Source organism: Oncorhynchus gorbuscha, linkage group LG04 (genome assembly GCF_021184085.1).
Source record: "Oncorhynchus gorbuscha isolate QuinsamMale2020 ecotype Even-year linkage group LG04, OgorEven_v1.0, whole genome shotgun sequence".
Classification (NCBI taxonomy): Eukaryota; Metazoa; Chordata; class Actinopteri; order Salmoniformes; family Salmonidae; genus Oncorhynchus; species Oncorhynchus gorbuscha.
The window spans coordinates 13,189,241-13,211,749 of NC_060176.1; the positions used below are offsets into that span (position 1 = coordinate 13,189,241).

Below are 22,509 nucleotides of genomic sequence, written 5' to 3' on the forward strand. Positions count from 1 at the left end.
TTGCGCATCAAAACTTCCAATTTACATATTATATGTCGTTTAAACTGGTCAAACGATATGCAAAATCGAGCTTTATGATGTTTTTAGCATGTAGAACAAAGAGCAACGCTAACAGACAATCCGGCTTGAAATGCTGCATCATGGAAAAAGAGTGCATGATTTTCAGAGGGACATGAGCAATGCCAAACGTGCAGGGCTCGTGGGATTCTCACAATGAACGCGCCATTTGAAAGCAGACATCGCGCTGAAGAGATAGAGACTGTTCCTGGATCGGTAGCTGCCTGGGAAGGGTGGGGGCCATGACGTCAAAGTTGACCCAACTTTTCTCTTCACAAGAGAGAGTTTGGGAGAAAGGCTGCCCTGGCAGTTCTGCTTTACATAGAGAAATAATTTAAACGGTTTTAGAAACTTTAGAGTGTTTTCTATTCAATAATATTTTTTATATGCATATATTAGCAATTTTGGGAAAAAATATTTTCAGTTTACTATGGGTACGCACTTTCTCCAACAGGGGCAGTATAGAGGGGGAGTCTTCTTACCTCATTTGCACTCACTGTATATAGACTTTTTGTTTTCTTTTGTTCTACTGTATTATTGATTTTATGTTTTGTTTATTCCATGTGTAACTCTGTGTTGTTGTATGTGTCGAATTGCTACACTTTATCTTGGCCAGGTTGCAGTTGCAAATGAGAACTTGTTCTCAACTAGCCTACCTGGTTAAATAAAGGTGAAATAAAAAAAATAAAAAAATGTGGCTTAGTTAGCTGTTTTATCATGGGCAGTGCCATTGGGGACTTTCACAATTTTGAATTAGTCAACTGGGTGGGACTTCCTATGGGTTAAGGAAGGCTCAAATAATTAAATCTGGGTCATCAGGAGGGACCAACCAATGAATTATGCTCGTGAGCAAACATTTCATAACTGCAGGTGGCATTAAATCACCAACCTTGGCTTTATGCTGTTAAGGGAATTTTTATCAATGATGACTAATTATGTATACATTTCAATCAGGACTGACTAATCCGAATACTATTATGTTACTATACATGTACTAATCAGAATACTAAATGTTACTGTATATGTATGAGTTTTCATTCTTGATCCCAGTACTGAAAATAATGTGTGTGTGTGAACATGGGCAAAAGTTAGAACAATGACGGTCTGTTCCTTGGTACAAATGAATGAACTATCTCCAGACTGTCTAGAATGCTTATCTACACTGACCTTGGCTCTAGACGAGGAGGGAAGACTTGAGAGCTATAGGGCCTTTCTACCAGTGTCAAGAAGAGACGGAACATTTAGAAAACGCTGACGTCATTTTCAGTTTATAACCTGTGGTAAAATGTGTATGAACTCAGTACTCTCTTGAATAAAGACTGTTACTTGACTTTAAGACCGGGACTCTGTCCATTCCTATAAAATAAGGGTCTTACAAATCCTTATGAATTGACAGAGTGTTTAATTTTAAATGGGAATTAAAACAGAGGAATTCAATTCCTTCAACAATGCCTGTTCAGAAACACACTCCTGGTGGCAGTATGCCTCCTTTCAGTTTGTTTACCAATCATAGTAGAAGAAGAACATACATTTTTTTAGATGGCCTCAATGACACTGTCTGTGCACTCACAGATACCATAACGGGACATATACAAAGAAGAGTCCTATATCATCCTCTATGCTAGCGACCCATATCGAAGCTCACCATAGCATCCAGACACTACTGTATTGGCTGTTGATACCTAGCACTACGTACAATGCTGTCGGCTTGCTAGCACCCACGTCATGGGTGGAACTAGCAGGGCTAGGCAAAGTATCGCTGTGTAGTCAATCACGGCCGTAGGGCCGGCCTGGGCGATGATTATTTACGGTTAGACGGAGGGTCAGGACCACTGTACACATTGACCCTGCTGTGGTCAATTGTTCAAATGAGAACATGTGGATATATATGTCCTTGGGTTCTCCAGAGCTACCTTAACTACAGCAGAGCAACCATACAGACGTCATGTAGCCAGTCCGCTTACAAGTCAAGGTGCAGACACGAGCAATAAAATACATCAATAAAGAGATGAATTATTGATTTCTATTTATTCAGTTAAAGGGAGAATATAAGTTATATTTTGTATTCAGCAAACCACTGTGTTTGTTCAAGGGCAGACATGTCACGTCTCTATATGTGTCTCATTGTGGCCAAACCATTGAACAGCCAGCTGCCGATGACAGTATTACATTTACATTTACATTTAAGTCATTTAGCAGACGCTCTTATCCAGAGCGACTTACAAATTGGTGCATTCACCTTATGACATCCAGTGGAACAACCACTTTACAATAGTGCATCTAAATATTTTAAGGGGGGTGAGAAGGATTACTTTATCCTATCCTAGGTATTCCTTAAAGAGGTGGGGTTTCAGGTGTCTCCGGAAGGTGGTGATTGACTCCGCTGTCCTGGCGTCGTGAGGGAGTTTGTTCCACCATTGGGGAGCCAGAGCAGCGAACAGTTTTGACTGGGCTGAGCGGGAACTGTACTTCCTCAGTGGTAGGGAGGCGAGCAGGCCAGAGGTGGATGAACGCAGTGCCCTTATTTGGGTGTAGGGCCTGATCAGAGCCTGGAGGTACTGAGGTGCCGTTCTCCTCCAGGCTCTGATCAGGCCCTACACCCAAACAAGGGCACTGCGTTCATCCACCTCTGGCCTGCTCGCCTCCCTACCACTGAGGAAGTACAGCTCCCACTCAGCCCAGTCAAAACTGTTCGCTGCTCTGGCCCCCCAATGGTGGAACAAACTCCCTCACGACGCCAGGACAGCGGAGTCAATCACCACCTTCCGGAGACACCTGAAACCCCACCTCTTTAAGGAATACCTAGGATAGGATAAGTATTCCCTCTCACCCCCCCCTTTAAGATTTAGATGCACTATTGTAAAGTGACTGTTCCACTGGATGTCATAAGGTGAATGCACCAATTTGTAAGTCGCTCTGGATAAGAGCGTCTGCTAAATGACTTAAATGTAAATGTAAATGTAAATGGAGCTATCTAACTATCAGATTTACATCAATTATCATCATCAATGATCAGCTGATAGCCCACCCTCTTTTCCTGATGTCAATCTTCTTTAGGTGGTACTCTTACTAGCTTGCTTACAATTTGTGATGATGAGTGAGTGTGTTGTTGCAGCAATAAATAGGCATATGCAACAACAAAAAATGTATTATGTTATGAATTTCGAGATGTGATTTATGAAAGTATTTCATTTATATTTTGAGTACATGCCCCCTGAAAGGTGAAAGGTCATTGGGTTTTTGGTCACCTTCCTGACCAAGGCCCTTCCCCCTGACAATTCCTTCAACCTCATGTCCTGGTTTTTGCTCTTACAGGCACTAACTGTGTGACCTTATATAGACAGGTGTGTGCCTTTCCAAATCATGTCCAATCAATTTGATTTAACTCAGGTGGACTCCAATCAAGTTGTAGAAACATCTCAAGGTTGATCAATGGAAACAGGATGCACCTGAGCTCAATTTCGAGTCTCATAGCAAAGGTGTAAATAAGGTATTTCTGTTTTTATTTTTTTATACATTTGCAAAAATGTTTTAAAAAATCTGTTTTTGTTTTGTCATTATGAGGTATTGTGTGTAAATTGATGAGGGAAAAAACATTTTAGAAGAAGGCTATAACGTAACAAAATGTGGAAAAAGACAAGGGGACTGAATACTTCCACTGTACGTTAGTCTGAGACTGATCATTGAAGTTGTTTGAAGAGGGGCGTAATCAACGATTGGATTGTCTCTAGCCCAATTGTCTCTAGCCCGATTGATTCTGGCTCTAGCCCAACCCACTGAATTCTGAACGTCCCGAATGTGTTTGCATTCAGTGAAGGGTCGGGGAGGTACACAGATCCAGACTCACTGTGGAGAAGAAACTAACGTCTGTAGGTGTGGCGTAGAGTTTTGCCGGAGAAAGGAGTCTGGGTAGCCAGGCAATATTTTCCCATCCTCACTGTAATAAAAGTCCTCATACTAGATATTGCAGCGTGACCATGCTTTTTGAAAATGCACCAAATACAACAACCTTACAAGTGAAATGCTTACTTGCAAGCCCTTAACTAACAATGCAGTTTTAAGAAAAATACCTAATCAAATAAGAAATAAAAGTGGTTCCACAGCCTTTTTTTTCTTTACTCAACTCTTCAGTCACCTGAACTTGAACTTGACATTTGTAGTTTGCCCAAACTTAGCTCCAACATGAGAAAAACGTAGGCAAACATTCTGACAACTTAAAATTATGTGTTTGCTCAATTTGCCTCATATGTTCATTCATGTTCATTCATTCATTCAGTCGTTTAGCTCAGTTACCTTAGCAACCTTAGCAACCTTGGTTACCAAGAAAGCTAAGGTAACTGAGCTAAACGACTACTAGAACTCACTTCCGTCATCATGAAGTGCTTTGAGAGACTAGTCAAGGACCATATCACCTCCACCCTACCTGACACCCTAGACCCACTCCAATTTGTTTACCGCCCAAATAGGTCCACAGACGACGCAATCGCAACCACACTGCACACTGCCCTAACCCATCTGGACAAGAGGAATACCTATGTCAGAATGCTGTTCATCGACTACAGCTCAGCATTTAACACCATAGTACCCTTCAAACTCGTCATCAAGCTCGAGACCCTGGATCTCGACCCCGCCCTGTGCAACTGGGTACTGGACTTCACTACAGTGGTAGGCTTGATTATTACCAACAACAACAAGACAGCCTACAGGGAGGAGGTGAGGGCCCTCGGAGTGTGGTGTCAGGAAAATAACCTCACACTCAACGTCAACAAAACAAAGGAGATGATTGTGGACTTCAGGAAACAGCAGAGGGAGCACCCCCCTATCCACATCGACGGGACAGTAGTGGAGAGGGTAGAAAGTTTTAAGTTCCTCGGCATACACATCACGGACAAACTGAATTGGTCCACCCACACAGACAGCGTTGTGAAGAAGGCGCAGCAGCGCCTCTTCAACCTCAGGATGCTGAAGAAATTTGGCTTGTCACCAAAAGCACTCACAAACTTCTACAGATGCACAATCGAGAGCATCCTGTCGGGCTGTATCACCACCTGGTACGGCAACTGCTCCGCCCACAACCGTAAGGATCTCCAGAGGGTAGTGAGGTCTGCACAACGCATCACCGGGGGTAAACTACCTGCCCTCCAGGACACCTACACCACCCGATGTCACAAGAAGGCCATAAAGATCATCAAGGCCTGTTCACCCCGCTATCATCCAGAAGGCAAGGTTGGTACAGGTGCATCAAAGCAGGGGCCGAGAGACTGAAAAACAGCTTCTATCTCAAGGCCATCAGACTGTTGAACAGCCACCATTAACATTGAGGGGCTGCTGCCAACACACTGACTCAACTCCAGCCACTTTAACAATGGAAATTGATGGAAATTGATGTAAAAATATATCACTAGCCACTTTAGAAAATGCTACTTAATATAATGTTTACATACCCTACATTACTCATCTCATATGTATATGTATATACTGTACTCTATATCATCTACTGCATCTTTATGTAATACATGTATCACTAGCCACTTTAAACTATGCCACTTTGTTTACATACCCTACATTACTCATCTCATATGTATATACTGTACTCGATACGATCTACTGCATCTTGCCTATGCTGTTCTGTACCATCACTCATTCATATATCTTTATGTACATATTATTTATCCCTTTACACTTGTGTGTTTAAGGTAGTAGTTTTGGAATTGTTAATGTTAGATTACTCATTGGTTATTACTGCATTGTCTGAACCCGCCATCACACAATTACCAGTTGAGGACACAACAGTTCACCTGAAAGAAGACCGACTCCAAACATTACATTACTCCAAACAAGCATTTCGCTACACTCGCATTAACATCTGCTAACCATGTGTATGTGACAAATACATTTGATTTGATTTGAACTAAAATGTATTTTTATTTTTATTATCTTACCTAAAAACTACTTACACACAATGCTTTTAACATACGTTTTAAATGTACATATTTGACACATTCCTGTATTATGTCCAGTCCCTGTGTTTTCAGAACCCTGCATGAACATGTAAGTATCCAGTGTACAATTAGGTTTCCTACCAAACATCTATACAAACTTCAAATAGACTCTGGAGTTCCACTGAACGCCTTAGAACTGAACTTTTTTCCTAATTGTCCATTTTCTTCTGAAAGACCTAGATGCTCTTGTGGTCTCTTTCTGTTCCTGCACATTATCCCCCCCTGGCTAAAGATCACAACATCAGCTCCAGTGTGCAGTGCTGAGTGTGATGTGCTCTGGGCTGTGACAAAGATTGTATTTCTGCACCAAGGGGACCAAAGGGGTTGTATTTCTGTGTTGCACAATAGGATCAATACGCTAGCCATCTAACTTTTAGCAACTTTGAATAGAGACTCTCCACAAAGACTTTATTTTTGTCAAGGCGTTTCATTAGGGTCCATGAACCTGGATTTTAATTCCCAGATTAATATTGAATAAAAGGTTGGATAAAAATATATGAATATGGGACATTTAGAGAATCTAGATAATCAGATATATAGAGTATAAATTGATGCTGCTTTGTGACATATGCCCTATGCCCTATACTGTTCAGAGACTGTGTGTACACAACACACACTCCTGCACTCAATGAGGAAGTGGGCATTTCCTGGTAGTGTTTACATAACTCCAGCTAGATGTTGCCCTTAGGAACTGATGTAGGATCTTGGTCAGCTTACACTCATTGAATTGTATCCTTTGAGGAAAGGGGAAATACAAACACTGACCTAAGATCAGTGTTAGGTGCTAGTTTATCCAACTGTGTTTACATGGTGCTGTAGGGCTGCTGTCAAACACACAGAGCATATTTGGCGATGTTAACAAAAATGTATGTGAACAGTCAGGTTTGAAACCATGTTGTATATTTGCCATATGACTGTGTTAGCATGCTAGCTAAAGTCTGGGCATTTGCTAATGCAAGTCTGCTGGTCTCAAACAAGGGTGATCATTATGCGAGCTTGGCTCACCCAATCCAGTTTCCTTTTTCTTCTAATGCATTGATATGGGACAGCTCTATGTTTTTATTTTGCCCCCGCCCAATGCATTGCTTTAGACAGAAACCTAAATCTGCTCTTCTGCAATGAGAACATTGCCCCCAGACATTGGCAATGATGAATAAAAGTAATTCCCCAGCAAAGGCTGCTCCAGAACGAACAACCACTTGAGGGAGCAAAATAAATCAAAGTTCTGGGGAGTCTCACACGGCGATAAAGCCTGAAGTTGTGTATTACTTTTGTCTGATGCCTCATGACTGTTTTTGACTGAATCCTTTGCGGGCCACCAGGAGAGAATTGAATAAGCTATGTAGAGCATGGGGCTGCTGCGAGGAGGAATGGCTGCTATGATAGACTGGAATGGTTCCTCTTTCCCTGGTTAAGAATTCACAAACTGTTACTGTGTAACCACACTGCCTGTTCTGTGGTGCAGAAGGAAATATTCAGCTCTCTAAATAGCATTTTGTGTGGTGCATGTTCCATTTCTCACACAATTGATGATATCGACTCAGCATCAGGATGTTGTTTAACCCAAATTCTGGAACACTGCTCGTGGCAGCCATTTTTTATTTGTCCTCTAATCATTTGTCTCACTTGCACTCTTTCTGTCTTTCTCCGTCTATTTCTTTCTATTTCTCCCTATCTGTCATTGTCTCTATTGCTTACTCTCTCTGTCTTTCTCTCTCTTTTCTCTTCTCCTCACTATCTCTCTTGTTTCTCTACCCTCACTAACTCACACTCTTCCCCTCTCTCTCTAGAAGGCTTTATTTATTCACATGCACATGCTCCCTGCTCCTCTCTCCTGGCTACCTGCCACATGACTATGGTTTGACCCTGTTCGAGCTGAAACCCATTACCCCGTGTCAGGGCCGGCCCTAGACATTAGCAACCCCGACCGCAAGAAATACATCATTTTTTAGGAACTAAGTCTGGGTTGCAACTTACTGAAGAGAATTAGAATAGCAGAATACTCCAGGTGCAATTTCTAAATGTGATTGTGCATCAGCAGTTTTTCTCTTGTTATGTCAGTCACTGACTGTCACTCAATTATCCCTTGACAGCTATTTATTTTGGTATTGGTAAGTTAGTCTACCCAGCTGTCTAAACTTGTAGTAATCATGGTCAAATAACCGACCGGGCACGCAGGGCATGTGCCCAGGTGCCCTGACCTCCAGGGGGTCCTCATTGATTTTGTTCGTCACTCTCACTCAGATATCATATTAACCTGGCATAAGTCTTGGAAAAATCTATAGAATTGCATGAAATCAGCTTTCAAACTGCAAAATCTTCTCTCCGCCCCATTGAAAACTGTATAGAATTGCAGCAAATCTTCTTTTAACGTGCTTTTAATGCATAAGCATGGTAGGAATTGAAAGGGAACAGTTTGGAGATTATGGGAATATTATTAGACCAGTTGAGGACACAACAGTTCACCTGACACGAGACCGACTCCAAACATTACACTGTTGATTACATTGTACATTTACTGTACACGTTTGCCACATTTGTATGATAACGAAATGTGAAAATACTCTGGATACGTTCAGTATAATGATAAGAATATTCTTTAAAATCTGGGGTAGGGACAAGGGTTTGAGTAAGAGGAAACTGGTGTCTCCAAGTAGCCACACACCTCTCCAAAGTGTTGACAGTTCCTAAGTAATTCCCCCATGCACTTCTATAACTCAAAGTAGTCTTCAACTATAAGGTGCTTTTTTGAGCTCTCCAGGCTGTGCCGTTGAGGAACTAGAGCAATCACACTTAGTTGTTTTGTTTGGAACACAGCACTGCATCCCCGCCATCACACAATTGCAGTTGTTTGCGCAATCCATAAACATCCATTATAAATCACAATCTGGGTCAGGTGGGCATCATTTGAAAGGTTGTTCTATTGCCAACATGACTAGCTAAGTTATAAAAAAAACAATCTTACAATGTTAGGCTTTCACAAGGCAATTTAAAGAAACAGATCATAATGTTGGGGCGTATAGAAAAGAGTTATGCCACGTTTGTTTGTTTCCTTAACAATAGACAAATATAGGCTCATTCTGTTCCGAACAACCCAGGGTATGACACTATGTCATCTTGTAACCGTACATCAAACATAGTGATAATAAAGGTTGACACTGTACATGACATTAGTTTTATGTTAACGAAATGTGAAGTGAACATTGGGCTTGTTTGTATGACATCAAAGCGGTATTTACAGTTGAAGTCGTAAGTTTACATACACTAAATTTGGAGTCAATAAAACTTGTTTTTCAACCACTCCAAAAATGTATTGTTAACAAACTATAGTTTTGGTAAGTCAGTTAGGACATCTACTTTGTGCATGACACAAGTAATTTTTCCAACAATTGTTTACAGACAGATTATTTCACTTGTAATTCACTGTATCACAATTCCAGTGGGTCAGAAGTTTACATGCACTAAGTTGACTGCCTTTAAACAGCTTGTAAAATTCCAGAAAATGAGGTCATGGCTTTAGAGGCTTCTGATAGGCTAATTGACATCATTTGAGTCAATTGGAGGTGTACCTGTGGATGTATTTCAAGGCTCAGTGCCTTTTTGCTTGACATAATGGGAAAATCAAAAGAAATCAGCCAAGACCTCAGAAGAAAATTGTAGACCTCCACAAGTCTGGTTCATCCTTGGGAGCAGTTTACAAATGCCTGAAGGTACCACGCTCATCTGTACAAACAATAGTCCGCAAGTATAAACACCATGGGACCACACAGCCGTCATACCGCTCAGGAAGGAGATGCGTTCTGTCTCCTAGAGATGAACGTACTTCGGTGCGAAAGTGCAAATCAATCCCAAAACAACAGCAAAGTACCTTGTGAAGATGATGGAGGAAACAGGTACAAAAGTATCTATATCCACAGTAAAATGAGTCCTATATTGACATAACCCGAAAGGCCGCTCAGCAAGGAAGAAGCCACTGCTCCAAAACCACCATAAAAAAGACAGACTACGGTTTGCAACTGCACATGGGGGCAAAGATCTTACTTTTTGGAGAAATGTCTTCTGGTCTGCTGAAACAAAAATAGAACTATTTGGCCATAATGACCATCGTTATGTTTGGAGGAAAGGGGAGGCTTGCAAGCTGAAGAACACCATCCCAACTGTGAAGCACGGGGTGGCAGCAATATGTTGTGGGGGTGCTTTGCTGCAGGAGGGACTGGTGCACTTCACAAAATAGATGGCATCATGAGGGAGGTAAATTAGGTAGATATATTGAAGCAACATCTCAAGACTAAATTATTTTATTTTTTTCACCTTTATTTAAACAGGTAGGCTAGTTGAGAACAAGTTCTCACATACAACATCACAGAGTTACACATGGAATAAACAAACATCCAATAGAATAATACAGTAGATAAATGTATATACAGCATGTGTAAATGAGGTAGGATGAGTGAGGTAAGGCAATAAATAGGCCATGGTGGCGAAGTAATTACAATATACCAATTAAACATTGGAGTGATAGATGTGCAGAAGATGAATGTACAAGTACAGATACTGGGGTTCAAATGAGCAAGATAAATAAATAAATATAGTATGGGGAAGAGGTAGATTGGATGGGCTATTACAGATGGGCTATGTACAGGTGCAGTGATCTGTGAGCTGCACTGACAGCTGGTGCTTAAAGCTAGTGAGGGAGGTAAGAGTCTCCAGCTTCAGAGATTTTTGCAGTTCGTTCCAGTCATTGGCAGAAGAGAACTGGAAGGAGAGGATGCCAAAGGAAGAATTGGCTTTGGGGGTGACCAGTGTGTAACGATTTTCATTGGTGGAAGGAGAGGAGGACCAAAGTGCAGCATGGTACGTATCCATAATACTTTTAATTAAGAATGAATACACGAACAAAAACAACAGACACAGGGACGGGGCGCAGACACAGGTACGCACTGGGCTGTGCAGACACACGGGAGACACAGTGCGCAGAGCCGACGCAGGATATCCTGGCCCGACGAGATGCACTGGCTGTCTGGGGAGCAGGGCTGGCACCATCCGCCCTGGCTGGATCCTCACCCTAGCCCGGCAGATGAGGGGAGCTGGGATGTAGCGCACCGGGCTAAAAATGCGCACTGGGACACCGTGCACTCCACCGCATAACACGGTGCCTGACCAGTACGACGCCCGCCACGGTAAGCACGGGGAGTTGGCTCAGGTCTCCAACCTGACGCTGCCACACTCCCCATGTGCCCTCCCCCAAAAAATGTTTGGTGCTGCCTTTCGGGCTTCCTTGCCAGCCGTGTTCCCTCGTATCGCCGGTTCCCTTTTCCTGCTGCCTCCGATCTCCTGGCTGCCTCCACCTGTTCCCATGGGAGGCGATCCCTTCCAGCCAGGATCTCCTCCCATGTGTAGGATCCCTTGCCGTCTAGAATGTCCTCCCAAGTCCAGGAGTCCAGAACCCTCTGCTCCGGGTTACCATGCTGCTTGGTAGTTTTTTGGTGGGTGATTCTGTAACGATTGTCATCGGGAGAAGGAGAGGAGGACCAAAGTGCAGCGTGGTACGTATCCATAATATTTTTTATCAAGAATTAATACACAAACAAAAATAACAAAATGATAAACGAACAGTTCTGGCAGGTGCAACAAACATTAACCAGAAAATAATCACCCACAACTCAAAATGGGAAAACAGGCTACCTAAGTATGGCTCTCAATCAGAGACAACGATAGACAGCTGCCTCTGATTGAGAACCATACCAAGCCAAACACATAGAAAAAGAAAACCTAGACCTACAACACATAATACCCACCCACATCACACCCTGACCAAACTAAAAATAGAACATACAAAGCAATCTACGGTCAGGGCGTGACACAGTGAGAAATACCTGCTGGAGCGTGTGCTATGGGTGGGTGTTGCTATGGTGACCAGTGAGCTGAGATAAGGCGTGGCTTTACCTAGCAGAGACTTGTAGATGACCTGGAGACAGTGGTTTTGGCAACGAGTATGAAGGGAGGGCCAATGAGAGCATACAGGTCGCAGTAGTAGGTAGTATATGGGGCTTTGATGACAGAACGGATGGCACTGTGATAGACTGCATCCAATTTTTTGAGTAGAGTGTTGGAGGCTATTTTGTAGATGACATTGCCAAAGTCGAGGATCGGTAGGATGGTCATTTTTACGAGGGTATGTTTGGCAGTATGAGTGAAGGATGCTTTGTTGCAAAATAGGAAGCTGATTCTTGATTTAATTTTGGATTGGAGATGTTTAATGTGAGTCTAGAAGGAGAGTTTACAGTCTAACCAGACACCTAGGCATTTGTAGTTGTCCACATATTCTAGGTCAGAACCGTCCAGAGTAGTGATGCTGGACGGGCGAGCAGGTGCGGGCAGCAAAACGTTGAGGAAATGGGTCTTCCAAATGGACAATGACCCCAAGCATACTTCCAAAGTTGTGGCAAAATGGCTTGAGGACAACAAAGTCAAGGTATTGCAGTGGCCATCACAAAGCCCTGACACAAAGCCCTCAATCCTATCGAAAAAATGTGGCCAGAACTGAATAGGCATGTACGTGCAAGGAGGCCTACAAACCTGACTCAGTTACACCAGCTCTGTAAGCAGAAATGGGCCAAAATTCACCCAACTTATTGTGGGAAGCTTGCGAAAGGCTACCTGAAACATTTGACCCAAGATAAACAATTTAAAGACAATGCTACCAAATACTAATTGAGTGTATGTAAACTTCTGACCCACTGGGAATGTGATGAAAGAAATAAAAGCTGAAATAAATCATTCTCTCTACTATTATTCTGACATTTCATACTCTTAAAATAAAGTGGTGATCCTAACTGACCTAAGACAGGGAATTTTTACTCGGATTAAATGTCAGGAATTGTGAAAAACTGAGTTTAAATGTATTTGGCTAAGGTATCTGCAAACTTCTGACTTCAACTGTACTTTAATCATCAATGTCTCATATTTCAAAATACATTGAGTCCTCTTAATTTACAGCATTTCTCTCACTCAGACAATTACCGGGAGGGATGTTGGCATCTTCTTGTCGCAAATGTGTGCATGTTCAAAACAACTGTCAGTCAAAACCCTAACTTACTTTATAGCATGTTACTGTGCAGCCAATGCGTTCCATTTTAGGCACTTATCAGTGCCCAAATCTGCCATTTTCAACCTGTCTATGGGTGTGAGTGCTTAGGACCCCCAAAATGCTAGGGCCAGCCCTGTCCCCTGCTTCAGAACTGAGGTATCAGGGATGGAATGGTGCATACCCCCTGCCTCTCTGCCTTGGTTGAAGAGCCTGGAACAGGATGTAATAAAAGTAAAGGGGACATTCTCCTCGTCCGTGTGATTGGAGGTCAATGTTGGGATTCTGCCCAATCATCTTTTGGCCTATGGGGTTGATAGGATATCATACACGGTTCATTGTGGATGCCTTCCACACACACACACACACACACACACACACACACACACACACACACACACACACACACACACACACACACACACACACACACACACACTCACACACACACACACACACACACACACACACACACACACACACACACACACACACACACACACACACACACACACACACACACACACACACACACACACACACACACACACAGACAGACAGACAGACAGACAGACAGACAGACAGACAGACAGACAGACAGACAGACAGACAGACAGACAGACAGACAGACAGACAGACAGACAGACAGACAGACAGACAGACAGACAGACAGACAGACAGACAGACAGACAGACAGACAGACAGACACCTCCGACACCTCTCAAAGGTTCTATGCAGTGCACCTTTCCTAAACACCTCAGGTACTGAGGATAACAGGTGTGCCATTATGCAGTTGAGTCTCTGAGTGACTTCAGATTATTCTGAGAAATGTATCATGTGCCATATGTTTACTGCTCTGGGCAAGTGTTCTGCACACATCAGTTGTTTATGAAAGGCATCCACAAGAATATATGATAGTTCTGATAAATGTTTTGCGTAGAGGTGACACCATCTTTCTGATGCAATGGAACAACAGTGGACTTAAACTGCCTGACATTGTTTATAAAAGATACAAATCAAACAATTACCTGAATGAAGTCTGTTGGGAGGACAGATAGTTTGAGAAAGACAATGTCTTAAATATCGCCAAATAATGAGTAATCACTCCCAACTGATACAAGGTCAAATATGTCTGTGAGGACTGTGGCTCATACACAAAATACTATTGGTTTATAATGGCTTCAAGGGCTGGAAAAGACAGGCTGAACCTTGATGTGTAAACTACAGGGGGATTCATTGACATACAGTAGATATAGGCGTTTTTAGCAGATTTGTTTTATTGTATGAACACCTCAGAGGCAAAAGGCATAGTTAAAACCTAGCTCTGTCAAAGAAGCAAGCCACATAAGCACCCTGACTTTAAAGGCTTGATGGCAAAACATACAAGTACAGATTTTCTAGAATAGATGAAGTGTAAAATGGGGTTTTAAAATTGACCATTGCTGTGGGATTCACACTGGTTGTTTTTTTATTAGACAAACACTGGCATGTATGACATTTAGAAGTGATCACAAACCGCACACACAGACCCACCACTTTACTGCTGGGTTTGTCTGGTGACATATACAGTGGGGAGAACAAGTATTTGATACACTGCCGAGTTTGCAGGTTTTCCTACTTACAAAGCATTTAGAGGTCTGTAGTTTTTATCATGGGTACACATCAAATGTGAGAGACGGAATCTTAAACAAAAATCCAGAAAAATCACATTGTATGATTTTTAAGTAATTCATTAGCATTTTATTGCATGACATAAGTATTTGATACATCAGAAAAGCAGAACCTAATATTTGGTACAGAAACTTTTGTTTGCAATTACAGAGATCATACGTTTCCTGTAGTTCTTGACCAGGTTTGCACACACTGCAGCCGGGATTTTGGCCCACTACTTCATACAGACCTTCTCCAGATCCTTCAGGTTTCGGGGCTGTCGCTGGGCAATAAAGACTTTCAGCTCCCTCCAAAGATTTTCTATTGGGTTCAGGTCTGGAGACTGGCTAGGCCACTCGAGGACCTTGAGATGCTTTTTACGGAGCCACTCCTTAGTTGCCCTGGCTGTGTGTTTCGGGTCGTTGTTATGCTGGAAGACCCAGCCACGGCCTATCTTCAATGCTCTTACTGAGGGAAGGAGGTTGTTGGCCAAGATCTCGCAATATATTGCCCCATCCATCCTCCCCTCAATACGGTGCAGTCGGTTTGTCCCCTTTGCAGAAAAGCATCCCAAAGAATGATGTTTCCACCTTCATGCTTCACGGTTAGGATGGTGTTCTTGGGGTTGTACTCATCATTCTTCTTCCTCCAAACACGGCGAGTGGAGTTTAGACCAAAAAGCTCTATTTTTGTCTCATCAGACCACATGACCTTCTCCCATTCGTCCTCTGGATCATCCAGATGGTAATTGGCAAACTTCAGACGGGCCTGGACATGCGCTGGCTTGAGCAGGGGGACCTTGCGTACGCTGCAGGATTTTAATCCATGACGGCGTAGTGTGTTACTAATGGTTCTCTTTGAGACTGTGGTCCCAGCTCTCTTCAGGTCATTGACCAGGTCCTGCCGTGTAGTTCTGGGCTGATCCCTCACCTTCCTCATGATCATTGATGCCCCGCGAGGTGAGATCTTGCATGGAGCACCAGACCGAGGGTGATTGACTGTCATCTTGAACTTCTTCCATTTTCTAATAATTGTGGCAACAGTTGTTGCCTTCTCACCAAGCTGCTTGCCTATTGTCCTGTAGCCCATCCCAGCCTTGTGCAGGTCTATAATTTATCCCTGATGTCCTTACACAGTTCTCTGGTCTTGGCCATTGTGGAGAGGTTGGAATCTGTTTGATTGAGTGTGTGGACAGGTGTCTTTTATACAGGTAACGAGTTCAAACAGGTGCAGTTAATACAGGTAATGAGTGGAGAACAGAAGTGCTTCTTAAAGAAAAACTAACAGGTCTGTGAAAGCCGGAATTCTTACTGGTTGGTAGGTGATCAAATAATTGTGTCATGCAATAAAATTCTAATTAATTACTGAAAAATCATACAATGTGATTTTATGGATTTTTGTTTTAGATTCCGTCTCTCACAGTTGAAGTGTACCTATGATAAAAAAATACAGACCTCTACATGCTTTGTAAGTAGGAAAACCTGCAAAATCGGCAGTGTATCAAATACTTGTTCTCCCCACTGTAGAAGGTAGGACACCGATGCTTTCATTCACTGCTGTATATCCAAAGTAGAGTAGAGTCCTTGCAGTTCTGTCCCTTCCTCCTTTTTGCTCTCTGTGACAAATGATTTGGGAATAAGCTATGAGGTGAAAGTACAAACAGAGAGCTGACATAATGTGTTCAAAAGGGCACACCTCCCGGTGTGCCTGATAATTGTGTTATAATTCTAACAGTGAAGGGCATAAACCCTTTGTCATGGTCTGTAAATAGCCATGGCTAAACATTGGCGTTTGCCAAAGCAGCAGGAACATGTTACTTATGGTCAACAGGTACGATGGGTTATTATGCAGTCATACGGCATTGTAGCACTTACCAGGAGCACTTATAATTTATAACCACATCATATCTTAGTATCTTAGTAGTTCTGTACATGATAGGCCTACAGCGGTTTTGTAGACGGGAGACATTTGTGTCCATCATACCAATACCGTATAGTGATTTCACAACTAGAAACTTTTTCAGGGATGTAATTTCTTATTCTTCTCTCTCCCTCTCTCAGTTTTGTCCTTCCTTTACACCTAACACTTTGCCTAGTCATGCCAAATACAATGAAGTGCAGAGGCTCTGGAAGCATATGATACTTGGTGTTGGTGCACCTCCGGCTAAACAGTCCAAACAGTTTCCAGCAAATGGAAAAGGGGACTTATCCTCAGAGGAATCTCATACAGCAAACTGGAATCTATTCAGACTAGACTTCCTCCTCTGTCATTTCCTCATTCCCTTACTGCCAGAGATGTCCCTGATTTTTAAAGGCAAAAATGTGTCTGAGGTCAATGTTTTAACATACCAGTAACATCCCTACAAATCATTCTCACAAATGTTCAGCACTTGTTTCATACTCCAAGAGAGGGTTTCTTATACAGTTAGAAATGGTGTCAACCTCTGACAACATTGAGGAAACTCTAGAGTTTATTTTGCCTGTCATTAAATGGCCAGGGAAAACTCATGATTCTAAATAAGGCTGTATGAACTGCAGTAGGAGAGAGAGACGCAGACAGGGGACAGTAAATGGGGTCACAGGAAGATCCACAAGCCCTAATTTCCCATCAACCGTGCTGCTGTGTTGGCTTAGAGGCTGTTGTTGGGGGTGGGGTTGAAGGGTGTGGTTTGTTGTCAGCCACACACACACACATAGCCTTACTGGAACACAAATAACCCCTACTGTATGTCTCTGTAGAGAGAAACCAAGTGTCTCTCAATATCTGGTGAGTAGGGGCTAAATATGTGTTGAGCATTTAAGAGTTTATTATGAAAGCGGTTGACAACTCCATTGTGTCCTCCTCCCAGAGCGCTAAGAACCTTGGCGTGATCCTGGACAACACCCTGTCGTTCTCAACTAACATCAAGGCGGTGGCCCGTTCCTGTAGGTTCATGCTCTACAACATCCGCAGAGTACGACCCTGCCTCACACAGGAAGCGGCGCAGGTCCTAATCCAGGCACTTGTCATCTCCCGTCTGGATTACTGCAACTCGCTGTTGGCTGGGCTCCCTGCCTGTGCCATTAAACCCCTACAACTCATCCAGAACGCCGCAGCCCGTCTAGTGTTCAACCTTCCCAAGTTCTCTCACGTCACCCCGCTCCTCCGCTCTCTCCACTGGCTTCCAGTTGAAGCTCGCATCCGCTACAAGACCATGGTGCTTGCCTACGGAGCTGTGAGGGGAACGGCACCTCAGTACCTCCAGGCTCTGATCAGGCCCTACACCCAAATAAGGGCACTGCGTTCATCCACCTCTGGCCTGCTCGCCTCCCTACCACTGAGGAAGTACAGTTCCGCTCAGCCCAGTCAAAACTGTTCGCTGCTCTGGCTCCCCAATGGTGGAACAAACTCCCTCACGACGCCAGGACAGCGGAGTCAATCACCACCTTCCGGAGACACCTGAAACCCCACCTCTTTAAGGAATACCTAGGATAGGATAAAGTAATCCTTCTCACCCCCCCCTTAAAATATGTAGATGCACTATTGTAAAGTGGCTGTTCCACTGGATGTCATAAGGTGAATGCACCAATTTGTAAGTCGCTCTGGATAAGAGCGTCTGCTAAATGACTTAAATGTAAATGTAAAGCAAACCACAGCCAATTAAAGGGGTATCACAGGACTATAATCAATATAGAGCAATACAATCTAAATTATCTATCTATTTCCCTCATACACTTTCCACTAAACTGTAAACTGTCAATAATTGCCGATGTGACATACACAACTGTTGAAAGTACCATACTGTTGCTTATCACTGTCTTCAGTCTTATTTGCATTGCATTGTGGCTATTGCCCATTTGTCAAGTCAAGGCTGGGCAACCCTGGATGTGGAATGCACTAGGTACTGAAGGATTATGTTTTAAAATAAAATAAAACAAATGTGAGTCCACACTAAGTCAGTATTGAAAAAGCAGTGATAATCTTATTCTTAATTAAATTAATAACCAGTTGAGTTTAGCCACCAACTAAAACACGAAGGTATTCAAAGGAGCAGGACTATTTTATTAAGCATTTAATTTACACCTGGTGAGTAAATGTAACCCATTCATTATTGGAAAAGTAGGTCTATCTCATTTAGGGTAAATACATGTTAACAACTATGCTATTACATGGAGTACAGTCATTACAGTGAGTGTCAGGGTCATCGTGTCATTTTAACATTTAATGTGAAAAATTGCAGTAAAATGGAAGAGGACAATATGTTTACTACAATGACAGTTATCTAATCAAATGTACTACATCGCATAAATCACAATAACACATGTGCTAGGTGGAATTGATTATAAAACCAATTAGTTCTGCAAATGATCGTCTCAATTCAACTGGACAGAGAGGAAAGGAAAGCAAATTGGACTCATCATTTGGTGTCCCTCAACAGTAGACGTCTATTCATCAGCCATTTGGTTCATGGAGATTGGGCTACCTCTACAGCGCAGACAGCGCAGGGGACTGGAGCGCATTTCGCACATGATTACGTTCATACGTTGACTAATTTCAGTCATCCACTCCGCACTGAATAAACAGCACCGCCCCAATCTCCCCTTGGTTGTTTGTTTTAAGTGAAGAGCGATCCATCGCAGAGCGCCGGGCTCGATTGACACTGTCTGATGATCTGCTACTGCGGCTGGCTCAGAATAACAAGGCTGCTCGCTAATACCCGTCTATCAGGGTTTTCGCCAAAACACCGAGCGAATAGGATCCAAAAAAGCCAACAAGGAAAGCAAGAACGCCGCGCCGCCGAAGTCCGCACCACAGGATGGCTTCGGGAGACCTTTACGAGGTACTGTGAAACCATGTCTAAGCGACATACTCTGTAGTATTGACGAATACTGGAATTAGGAAGTAAGGGGAGGTCCTCGTTTATGGTGAAAAAACGAAGTCCTAAACCCTTTAACAGGCGTAACTAACCAACCCTCTCGAGAAGATGAGGCTCGTCTTTTTTTTCGATGTGCCTCGGCGACTTTTGTTTGGGGTGAATTGTATAGAGTTGTAAGTGTTCGAGTTCGCGATAAGATCATAAAATATAAACTCCCTATCGGTCGCGCTAGAGGAAAGTCATGATAAAGTGACAAGAGCACTACACGTACACGGCGAATTGCTCCAGACTGGTGATGGTTAGGAAGGTGCGCATGCCAGAGGATAGGCAATGTATTATTAGCCTAGCAAACATTTAGTGGAGGTGACAACAATGTAGTGGAGAAGCTTCGATGGAGTTATTGTGTTTTAACTAGATGATCGATGTGTCGTGCCAGAATGTGCGCCTCAACAATTCCGTGGCGAAAAGTTTGCTAAATGTTGGGTGATGGATGGATGGAATAGCCTAGAAGGTCTCGATGATTACGCGCACATCCCACTGGCCACATACGTCAGTTCAACGTCTAGTTTTGATTTAGGCCTAGATTTGGTTGATTTTTCAACTAACGTGAATTCAATGTAAAATCAATGAGATTGTGCATTTTTTTGTTGGATTTAGGTTAAAAGTTGGGCGAAAAAAGATGACCTTTATGTTGATTACTTTTTGCAAATCCAGTTTTCCACGTTGATTCCAACGTCATCGCATTGCTTTTTTTGGGGGGGGTGAAATTCTGTGGAAATATCGTTTATTCAACCAGTTTTGGCCCAATGGGGGTGGCATGACTTATGGTGATAGATTGACCAAGATGTTGGCAGCAATAAATAGTATTCCATGCTTGTATTGTGCTTATTGTAGGCCTATTGTTGACAATGTTGCTGACTCCAACTCTTCTTTATTGGAGGAGTGATGTCATGCGACCATGTTTCACTTTCTTTTCACGGTGGCCTATACCAGTTGCACTACAAGGTCATAAACCAGTTGGATTGCCTGGTCATCACCAGATAGGTAAATAAGTTGCCTTGTACTTGACCTATTGTGTGGCACGTCACCATCAACTGTTGACCAGGTTGACATTAGTGCTTAATCTCAGCTGTGAGCTATTTCCTGCTGTTTGGTGTCATAACTAAAATGTGTGCTTTCCTCTGATTTATTGGCTAGGAATTCTCTGTTACATTGTTTCACTATTGCTTTGAGAAATGGTCAGTTAAATGTCTTCTGAAATGATCCCCGTCTGACTGTTTTTCTTAGGCTGTAGTGATTGATTAGAATTCTTATTCATTACATTTGAGGCATTTAGCAGACGCTCTAACCAGAGGGACTTACAGGAGTGAGTGAATACATTTTCATACTGACCCCCCTTGGGAATTGAACCCACAACCCTGGTGTAGCAACCGCCATGCTCTACCAGTTGAGCCATTAGTAATAACAAGTCATTTTTAGTCATTAGGAATAACATTGTCATAAGGCCTACATTTCCTGTGTTTGCTGACATAGTTGGAAAATGTGCATATCCACTTTCCACCAAATACTCCTCTTCAGGCGTTTGAATCCATATTCATTTTAATTGTTGCACCGTAAACAGTTGACCTTAAAAAAAACAATGCAGTAATGAGAAATGCACTTATATGATGGGAGGTCTGTTGCTCTATATAACCTAACAATCCCTGGTCACATTTCATATGGCATATTAATTGGCTACAACGTAAATAAAACGGTGGCGAATCACTTACTGAAATTGACAGTCAGCACATGTTCCTTCTGGAAGTACCTTTTTTGCACATAGATCTGTGTATTCCAGTAAGTGAGGTGAACTGGTTCAATCACATGTGGTAATACAAGTATGAGAGGAAGACTTCACTATCAATAGTGTCCCTCTGTATGACTCATGAATTGTATTCAGGAAATGTAGGCCTGTACGTGTGTTACACGTGAAGGTGTGTTTAGGCTACCTAACAAACTGTAGGACTATGATACACTTAGTTAAGAAGCATTAAGAAGCTATGATGTGCTGAAGAGGAATTTGAACTGGAGTTTTTACTTTCCAATTAGGAACTGCAACATCTAGGCCTATACACCCAGTTAAATGCCATGTAAGATGAATCAAAATTATCTGAATCGAATTTGAAACATTGAAGAGCTCAGAATTATTGATATTTCAAGATCATGTCTCAACTTAATTTCACAAAGTTTTCAGAGGAATATCTTTGAAATATGATAGGCCTATGACTGTACAATTATGCTACTTTCTTATGCACATTCACTCAAACATTAATCTCTCAGTTTCTCTCAGTTTCTCTCTGTCCACCCCCCCACACACACACACACACACACACACGCTCTCTCGCTCTCACACACGAACACTCATTTTATGTTCTCCCTCTCCTTATCTCATATTGATTGAGATGGTCTGGTCTATTCAAGTGGCCACCTACACTAGATGCTTCAATGTCTCAGAACACCTGCAGTTCTGCTAAATCCTCTGTTGTGTGACTGAGCAGCAGTAATCCTATGGATTAGCAATAGATAGGCTATATTTAGGAGTTTGTGTTATGTTATCAAGAAATGCATGATATGATGTGGGAAAATATGAATATTCTGTTATAGAAATAAATCACATTTGTACGCCTCCAGAAAATGTCATGAAAGTGGTCATGGAGTGAGCTAAATTAGAACCTTTTGATTAGTCAACAAGTGATATAAATATTGTTCAACATGATGAGCTGTCAAGATGCAGCTGAAATAATCATCAGTTCATTATTCTCTTCATTCAAAATTCATAAAGTAATCAAGTTGTTAACCATCTACATGCATCCTTTATC

At 42.4% G+C, this 22,509-nt stretch overlaps 1 protein-coding gene across 2 annotated transcripts in view; it reads left to right on the forward strand.

Annotated features, from left to right (window-relative positions):
• The window catches only part of LOC124033677 (chromodomain Y-like protein 2), an 84,538-nt gene that overhangs the window by 13,995 nt on the left and 48,034 nt on the right, over positions 1-22,509 (forward strand). The window contains exon 1 of one of the 2 annotated variants that reach the window (XM_046345852.1): positions 19,323-19,615. The exons of the other annotated variant lie outside the window; for it this stretch is intronic. Within the exon in view, the coding sequence (XP_046201808.1) occupies positions 19,592-19,615 (24 nt within the window). The 5' untranslated portion in view covers positions 19,323-19,591. Of the gene's footprint in view, positions 1-19,322; positions 19,616-22,509 lie in introns of those variants that run through there. 2 annotated transcript variants of the gene reach the window in all.